The sequence below is a fragment of the Empidonax traillii genome, unplaced genomic scaffold (assembly GCF_003031625.1).
Source record: "Empidonax traillii isolate 1590-97213 ecotype Southwest subspecies unplaced genomic scaffold, ASM303162v1 scaffold186:size1492175, whole genome shotgun sequence".
Lineage (NCBI taxonomy): Eukaryota > Metazoa > Chordata > Aves > Passeriformes > Tyrannidae > Empidonax > Empidonax traillii.
Window position 1 is genome coordinate 392,190 of NW_020955379.1, and position 9,804 is coordinate 401,993.

Genomic DNA, 9,804 nt, shown 5'->3' on the forward strand with positions numbered 1-9,804 from the left:
CCAAGGCAATAGGCTTTACGCCCAAGGCACAGCTAAATCATGAGATGTTTCCCTGTTCTCAAGTTAACAAAAGAGCTAAATGAGGTCAAGGAATCACATCCACAGTGATTTAAGACAACCAAAGTTGTGCTTGCTGCAGTTTATTGGGTTTTTTTCTACCTGCAGTAGCACTCATGTAATGTCTCAGTGAACCGATTCATGGAGAGCTGAAGCACCTGAACAATAATAACTGTTCTGAGGAATTTTTTTCCTAACTTTATCAGCCCCACATGATTGCTAGGGTCAGTGGAAGAGCAGCCTCAATTTAGAATGACTTCAGTTATTGTGGAGCTACCTCTTAGGACAGCAGCTTTGTGTTTCGACTGTCATAGTAAAATTGCATATTGTTCCTGAAGGGGGTAATCCCATTTTCTCCTTTCTTTTTTTTGCTGTTACCTTTTGCACCTATTTCCTCCGCCTGTTAGCCTCAGATTTAATGGCTTTTGTGACTTTAGAATAAACCTATAACTGTAAGTGTATTCCTATAACAAAGTAATTCAGTGCTTCAGTGAGTTAGTTTTAAAATGACCTCCCTTGTCAAACCAATTCATTAGGTTTGACCCCAGGTAAGTGGCAGGAGCACATTGCTAGATTTAGGAGAAGGAATACAGCAGGACTTGTCCAACTTTGGCACTACAGTGAATACCATATGATGAAACATAGCACTTGTTGCACAGTTTTTGCAATTTGTTGCACTTTGCAACATCCACTGCTGATAGACTTGGGGGATTTTGAAGAGGGATAACTGTGCTTCATTTCTGCTTTTCTTCAGGAGAATGGAATTTGGGGCTTGAAGTTGGGGCTTTTTTTAATTATCTAAATTAATCTGACTTTGCTTGCCTCTTATTCAACAGTCCTACATAGCCTTGAATGGTGACAAATTGCTCAAGTTAAGGAGAAAAGAGTTATTAATAAAAGACAATAGATACTTAACTCACTGAAGAACAAAACTGTAATCCCAAAAGGATGAAAAATGGATTTTTTTCAACATAAGTTAATCTTTGCAAGTATGAGAAGTAAACAATATTCACCTCATAGTTATTTACGTCTATTTTAGATCACTTGTTGTGTAAAAAATAATTACTCTTTTTAGTTATTGCAAATAATATAAATCCAAAGGAGGTTCTGTATTCCATTAGGTAATGTCAGCTAGACTGATTTCATCACAGGAATTATTTTTTTTCTGTCTTTCTGGTTTAGGATTCTGTGGTAAACTTAAAGTTTTCAAATGATTGATTTTATTTTTACATATAAATATTAATCCATTTGAAGGCCTGAATATAAAATGTGTAGGTTTTCATACATTTCCACTTGGTACATACTTCAGATTGATGAGTTTTATATGTGGTTATTGAGCTGTGTAGCTGAGGCTTCAGAAGGTATTCCTTGCTGAGAGATGCTTTCTCTGAGTGAGAAGTTCTTCATGGAAATATTTCTGTTCTCTGATGTTTCCCATGGTTTTCTGTACTTTTAACAATTTTTTTCCCCCCATCTTAAGTAACGGTATTGGAATATTTTCTTTTTACAAAGGGCCTTATTTTATATTACAGCCATAATTGATTTTGATATTTTACCCAGTAATATTTTACTAATTTGTCGAGATTATCCAATAAGATTTATAACAACAACAACCACTATATTCATGCTCCTAAAGTATAAAATAGAACTTAAACCAGGATTTTGAGCATAAACTTTGTAATGCTGGTGTAAGCTCTCTAACTTTTCATCACTGTATAGGAAACCTTATATCCCTGGAAAGCAATAAGATCTCATTGACTGCTGCTATTGGAAGGACTTGATTAAAAGAAAAAAAAAATATATGTGTATACTCATTTTGTTTCTGGATTTCTTGATCTTGGGTCACGTAAGGAAAAAGGGTTTAACTGTCGGCTTAGGAAGTAGGAAAGAGCAGCTCTATTTTGTAGTTCAAATGAGTTAGAAGTCTGAACGTAACAGGGCTTGGTTACTAGACTAACAGTTATCTACAACTATACACATAGTAACAATTAAAATTTACAGTTTTTAAAGTGTCTGACAGGTTTGCTTATGCTAGTTTTGCCATTTAGTCTGAAAAAACCCCAAACAAACAAAATCCTGAAAAAACAACACCACCCCAACCATGACTTTGAAATTCTTATTTGAAAATGTCATTTCTACCATGTTAGACAGAACTGTTTTAATTGAAGTGAACAATTACCCATTTTAAGAGTGTTAGTCAGATGTTTTCAATATAAAGCATAGGTTTAATTTTCCACTTCAGTAATTAACTTTTCTTTTATCCAGTTGTATGACTTTCTTGTAGATCTCCCATTGTTCCAAGGACAGATTAAATGCAGTCAGACAGGAGCCCTGATTTGATGGATGTGATAAATTCTGCTAGAGTAGGGATGTCCTATTATAGAGACTTTTCAATTGGACATGGATTATGCTCTGTGAATCTTGCTAACCTATTTAAAGTTTTGATACTCTACTGTTTTAAATTCTTTGTTTTGTATCAAAGTTGATGTTTTCAAACTCAATTTAAAATTCATATATTTATCTTATTTGGCCACATTGTTTAATTTTTAGCCATGCATGATGAAATCCCCATTCTTTTGACTCTATAGGACAAGTTAGAAAGCTGCATTGTGTATTTAGGGTTTGTATTTCATATTACTGTAATTCAGTACAATTTCCCGTTCTCAGTTCTTGAATTTAGGATGTTTAGTAGCATATTAAAATGGTGATTTTGGTATTTACATTTTATGTACCTTTGTTCTCTCAGCATTAAATTAAGCATGTGGTTTAATATTTAGGTTGTTTACATATGTCAAAATGTATAACTGATTTGTTGAGATCTCTAATAGCATTTTTTTTTGCAAGTTTGGAAATGTCTTCATTCACTATAAAGCTGACTTTTTTTCGCCTCAGTTCATTGGCTAGCTGTTTTGCCATGGGTCATAAATACTTCTTTAATTCTATCCTTTTAGGTTCTTTGAAGACTTGAGCAAATGCCAAATTTTATGACTTGTGACAAGTTACACGCACCAGTGAGCTGTGACATGATTGGAGTCTTAAAACAGTTTTTATAGAAGGGAGAAAGACATGTGCAAAAAATCCTCATTTTTAGTGTATGAAATATGCTGGTAGGAAAAGAAAAGGTTTGAAGGTGAGAGTTTCATTTGTGGCAGACCCCCAACCCATCCTATGCATCTTCAGTATGGTGCAGAATAGTATGGCCCAGTCCATGTCAGGAGGCAGTGGTTGTGTGTGAGGTTCTTTAAAGTCTCTGCCTATGTTTCACAGTGCTTCTGCTAGATCCAGAGTTCTTAGCCAAGGACTTGACTGGACTGAATTCCTTGCTGTATAAAAGAATTCCTGTGTCATGGAAAACCGCTGAATTTTGGACTGGTTCATTCATCTGTCTCAGTGAGGGGACTGGCAACTTGCAGAGGAGTGGCAGGTGGGAGGCTTTAGGGATCTATTTACAGATGTTGAAAATCCTGTGGTGGACTCATCTTTGTGCTACTTTAAAAAACCCTGCAATAAACAAAACAAACAAACAGACAAAACCTCAAAACCCACCCCAAAACTGTACAGCTGTTTCTCCTAGACTGTCTAAAATTTCTTTGTAAGTCTCAGCGCTGGACTACTGTGCAGTTTATCAGATTAATTAAGAAAGATGAATAGACTGATGAATTGCAACTGTGGTGTCCACATTTATCTTAAATGATATTCACTTTTTCCTGTCTTGAGAAACATTGCACGTTCTTGCTTCTGGCTTTCAAGGTGTCATGTCTTTAGCTGCTGAAAACCTGTGCATCATTATTCTTCTGGAGCACTCACAGAAAAGTAACTGGCTTTTCATTTAATTATTTTTCCAGGAGATTGGCACTTGTGCCCATTTTTCTTTCTCTTTTCTACCTTCTCTGTTTATTCACTACATCTTTCTGTTAAAAGTATATTAATCAGAGAGGTGTTAGATGTCTAAATCTAGGACCCTGAATAATATATGACCCCTACTATACCAATTGCATTTGACACTTAAAATATTCATATAATATTTTGATATTTCATGCTGACAGTCACAATTTCCTCTGAACAGTTTCCTTGAATTTTCAGATGTAATGTATTGCACCTGGGCTAGTAATGATTTTTATTGTTAAGCTTAACTGTAAGGCAGTCAGTGACTGTAATAATTTTTTGAAGACCATTATGATAGTAGTCAGTTTAGCAAAAGGCATCAAGTTGTTGAAGCAATTTCCTAATTGTATTAATCTTCCCTCCCAAAAAGCTAGATTTGACTATTAAAGTTTAGATGTGGAAGGAAATTAAAGCAAAACAAAAAAAACCCCACACAAATAAAACACCCAACCAAAAATCAAAACACAAACCACAAACAAACAAACAAAACCAACCCAAACAAAACAAAACCCAAAATAAAACCCAAACAAAAGAACTAATATGACAGATAATTAATTCTCAAAGTTGGGAAGAAAGCTTTTTTACAAAATATAATCCTAGCATCTGATGTTGACATATGAAACTTTATCACTTTAGAAAACATTTTATTATAAAATGTCCTCATATTTAGGTGATTACTTCTGCATGATTGTTTTGGAAAAGAATTTAAAATATTACCTGTAAAATATTAGCTGTTTGTACTTGTTAACAAAACATTGAAACTTTGAATATCCAGTAGAAATACTTCCTTAATACATATTTACTAATCTTCTGATTCAATGTGACCAAATAATTGTTTTTAGTTCCATTAGAATAAATGGTTTAGTTCATATGTAAACCCACAGAAGTATGAATAGCAACAGATGATTTAAAGTGACATCAGTCAACTTGATTTTTATAACAGTCTAAAAATGTTAGCTAACTTTTAAGAAAAACATTAAATTTCATTTAAAAAGTACCCAATAAGTAAGTCAAGACTTCTTCAAAAAGTTTTTGAAGATACATCCTAAAGAATTTTTAGTTGTCCTGATGTTATACAGAAATTAGTAATTCCTCACTCAAACAGTAAGAATGTGAATGTTACAGAGGGATTGTACAATTAGTGATTAAATATACACAGATTGTTTGTAAGTGCTTTTGTGTTTTCTATTTCATACAAGTTGATGGTACATCTTTAAATATATTTTAATAATATAACATAATTTTTACCATTGTGCTTCATTCTCAAGGTTTGGGTTTTTTTATTACTGGGAATACCTGACGATGTTTTCCACTGATCTGAAGTTGAATGAAAAATAACTATTAGTTCAATCTTTGTTTTGGTGGCTTTGCTGCATTAACTGCACATTTTTTGAGGTGACAGTTCACTATAGAGCTCTGTCCTGTGCAGTTATTCCAGAGATTTTGTGTTCATTTGAACTTATTACCAAATCTGAAATTCAGAATTAATTATGCATCAAAAAGAAGCCCAAAAAACTTTTTGATAACATTTTTTTTTGTGTCAGAAAACAATATTAGCCTTTAATTTGAGCAAAAAACTTGAAAACTCTATAATAAATGGTGCCTGGTTTGAACTATTTGTTAGGGTAAACACAGAAAGCAGTTAAAGAAAGATGTGTGTTGAACTGTATTCTTTCCCCAAAATGTTTTGAAAATCTTTTAACAAGCTACTCCACTACCTCAAAACCCAATCCCTTATAAACATCCATATAATTTCTTTTCAGGACGTATGTAATAGAAATATATCCAATAGATTTTTCTTTTGGGAGAAGTGGTTGAGCATCTCTTTTTCATGGTGAGTGAATCTCCATTGAACAACGGAGATCCACAAATCAAGCATTAGGTGCCACATAACTAATACATCATACAAATACCAGTGTGGATTTTCTTACAGTCTTTCCGAACTGTATATCAGTTCTGATTTTCTAAAGATTACAGGATATCCCTCACCTTTCTCTTAAGAATGCTGATTAATGCTGACTGCAGTTTTGTCTGTATTTCATGTGGGATACTTGTGATAGAAATTGTTCTAATTGAGTTCTTAGGTACTCTCTTAGTTCCGACACTTAAGGTGAATAAGAATAATGATAGATGAAAAAAGGTTAGATTGGAAAATTTTGAAGTTATAATCCTAGAGGGAACACCATTTCTGAGCAACTAGAGGTATGTTTGTATTTGTTAATTCAGTTGAGCTCTGAAAGGAGTGAAATTAAGTCCCTGAAATATAGGACAGGAGAGAGAAACAAATGGCAATAAAGAAGCTGAAATTGCTAATGGGAATTAAAGGAATATCCAGAAATCTGATACTAGAGATGATAAGTGAAGATAAATCTGGAAGGCATTTCCAAGAAGAAATTATGTTATACATTAAAAAAAAAAAAAAAAAAAAAAAGTTGTCAGATAATTAATTTGACTTTGACAGTGGTGCCTTTCTTGAATTCTTCCTGAGTATACATGCAATATTATTTAAGCAGGCTAGTGATTTTCTGTATCTGTATTTTAAGAATAAGGCCTTATTTTGAGACTTAAACCTGTCCAGGTTTAATTGGATAATCCTCTGTGTGTAAAATGCTTGACTGTGAAAAAGAATGAAATAAGCTTGTGGGCTATGAAATGACCGGTAGGTTATGAAAATGTGGTTGGAAAATGTATTCCATATTGGAAACATTTACATACAATCATTCATACAAATTTTTTTTTCAAATCTACTTTCTCTAATTTCCACTAGTAATCAGTGTTTCTCAAATTTCCTCTAGAAGGGAGGGCTTAAACAGGAGAGTTAGTTTTTCTAAATTGTGTCCCATTTGGCTGTTGTGCATCTTACTGCTATAGAAGTTCAGGATCCACAGGAAATCTAAGCATGGGTTTTACAAACAAAAGCAAATTAAATGTGAAACATAAAAGTTAGCGGAAAATTTTAAATTGTCTTATCCTGCTGTTTACCCTCATCTTCTCTATTTTATTACTTTTTTATTACTTTCTTTACTGTTTCGCCTTGATGTCATATTTTATATGACAAAACACCCATGTTCCCTCTTAAAGTGCTGCACTTGGGTGCAACTGGGTTAACGGGCCTGTGAAATCAGAGTATAAATTCCTCAGCATTTGAACCTTTGGAAACTAAAATACTGTGACAAAGTGCAGTGTCACTGGAGCCAGTCGCCAGATCTGTTAGCTCGTGGTTGAGAGTAGGGCACCCCAAAATGTCAGGCAGCGGGGCTGTTGCCGCGAGGTAATTGGGAGCAATTAGCCGGGCTCCCTGCCGGGCACATCTCTGTTGCCTTTCCCGTTTGCCCTTCCCCCTGTGCTGCCGCTGCAGGGCGACGAGTTGTGGCAGTGATGGTTCCCGGGGAGGCTGTGTGACCGTGTGTGTGCGTGTGTGTGTGTCCATGCGGGCTCCCCGGCCCCCTCCCCGCCCCGCCGCATTGTGGAGGGAGGGACCGCGGCCCGCAGCCGCCTCCGCCGCCGTGCGGGGCCGGGCGCTGTCCGTGGTGCTGAGCCCGGCGGGGACGGGCGCTGTCCGTGGTGCCGAACCCCCCGCGGGGCCGGGAGCTGTCCGAGGTGCTGAGCCGCGCCGCCCGGGCGGCACCATGGTGTTCGCTCCAGGTAAGGGCAGCCGCTTCCTGAGCCCAGCCGGGGAGCCCAGCGGGAAGGGCCCGGCCGTGCCGGAGAACTGATGCGGGGAGGAGGGTGGGGGGGTGAGCCCAGAGCTGCCAGCAGGCAGAGAGGCAGGTAGGTTCAAAGAAGGCGGCTTAGCTTAGGGTGTGCTTGGCTGTGGAGCTGGAGATTGTGAGGGTCACCCCTGTGGTTCCCATCAGGGAAAGGAGCCTCCTGTACAAGTGTGCAGAGGACTGCTTGTCAGACTGTACAAAAGGGTCAGGAAGGGGGACATGGCCTTGGATTGACTGGAGATGAGTCCCCCTCGGCATCCCCAGTGGTGAGTGCAGATGAGACAATCTGTGAAACTCATGGAGATATTTTACAAATTTCAATTCCTCCCTGTTCCCCCCAAAAAAATATTTGAAGAGAGCAGAAAGTTTGTTCAGTCCCATTTTTTACTGGAATAAAACTGAAGATTTCAGAAGGAGTTCATGTCTGTTGTGAGACCTCACTCTACAAGGGTGCAGAATCTCTGCTGCGTGGTATATATCAGCCAACCCATAGAAGAAGGGAAACTACAGAGAATCTGCATTGGATGTCATACATTCTGCTTTGAATTAGGCAGTTCATTTTTCAGAAAGGAGTGAAAGGCCTGGCAGTTCCAGTATATAAATTTGTAGTGAAATGACTTGAAAATAACTTGTTTAAAGATGTATAACTGTCAGTAAAATAGTGGGTCAATAGAAAAGGGAAGGTAAAAGCTACAACTTCACAATGAATAACTATTAATACCTTTGTTTTGCAAAGCTAACAGAAGTTTTGTCTTCTTTGAAGTTCTATATCCAGTCTGTGAAGGGGTAAGAGTTCAAAAGCTTTACACCTTCATTAAGAAAAATTATCTCGGGATTAACTTTGCTAGCTCAATAGAGTCTAATTTTTTGAAAATCAAAACACACTATATTTTTTCAACAGTCTGAAGTTCATTTTGTCTCTTTCTGCCCAGTTGCTGTCTAATTTGATACGTTCACTTACATCATGTTCTGAAACTGGGACCAGGTTATTTATATTAATAGAACCAGCCACTGCTTTTTGTAATACACCTTTCAGTATTAGTGGCTCTTTTCTGAACTCCTTTTATCTGTCAGACTGTCACTGTTAACTATACACAGTTCTTGAAATGCACTGTGGGATCAGAATACTGCAGGAAGACATTACCTCTAAAATAATGGAAATGTGCTTTTTTTTTTTCCCTCTTCCCCCTCCCCTCCCCCCCGAAGACTGAGAGAGAACAAACCCCAAATCTCTTTAATAACTGCATGAATTATTATTTTCACAATTCTAATCCATGGACAGAAAAAGAATCTCTCCAAATTGGTTTTGTATAGTCATTCTTCTTCAGTTTGCTTTTACTCAAAGAAAAGCCCATGGTTTTCTTGCAAATGTTGCCATGAAATACATAGGGCAACTTCAGTAGGAGTTTATATTTTTTTAATAGCCTTTTTTTTCCCCTGCAAATCAACCCCGACCTGGCATTATCTATTCTTCAGATATTAAAAAACAAAAACAAAAACAAAAACAAAACAAACAAACAAACAAACAAAACCACCAAAAGTTTATACATCTTTAACATCTTCACAGTTCTTAAGGCCATGTAGTGTAAGAATACGGTAAATTTACTTAGAAACTGAGTTTCATTTCTTGAGTCAACTTTCTGATTTTGTCTCACTGTGATGAACGACCTCATTTTCTGTTCCATTTATTTGTTGGGATGTGAGGGGAGAGGAAGCAAAAGTCCATTTATTTTTTGGGGTGTAAGGGGAGAGGAAGCAGAAGATTTATCAAACTATAAACATTTAGGGTCAGAATGATAAAAATACTTTCAGGATGGAGGTGGAAAGAAGAAAACAAAACAACAACCAAGAGGAGACTTACCAGGTTTAAATACTTTTTAAAAGGTGAAGCCAGCTATTTACTGAATAGATACTTTCCTATTAATCTTCAACTTCTGAAATCTTATAGCTGCTGTGTTAAAAAAAAAATGACAGTAAGTGCCTCAAAATAAACAAACAAACAATGCCCCCTAAAGCCTGGATATTACTGAGCTAGATAGATCAAAGTTATTACAAAAAGGCCGGTATTCCATGTTCAAAATTGGACTTTCTGGCTCATTTTAGACAGTGTACTGCTATTTGCAGGTATGTAAAAAGGTATTCTTCATATGTA

General features: G+C 36.6%; 1 protein-coding gene across 2 annotated transcripts in view; it reads left to right on the plus strand.

Moving 5' to 3' along the window:
* The first annotated feature begins 3,624 nt into the window (after window positions 1–3,624).
* The window catches only part of AKAIN1 (A-kinase anchor inhibitor 1), a 20,726-nt gene continuing 14,546 nt past the window's right edge, over window positions 3,625–9,804 (plus strand). The window contains exon 1 of one of the 2 annotated variants that reach the window (XM_027886338.1): window positions 3,625–3,870. In XM_027886338.1, the coding sequence (XP_027742139.1) occupies window positions 3,813–3,870 (58 nt within the window). In that variant the 5' untranslated portion in view covers window positions 3,625–3,812. Of the gene's footprint in view, window positions 3,871–7,439; window positions 7,588–9,804 lie in introns of those variants that run through there. The other variant, XM_027886339.1, reaches the window with a different exon arrangement.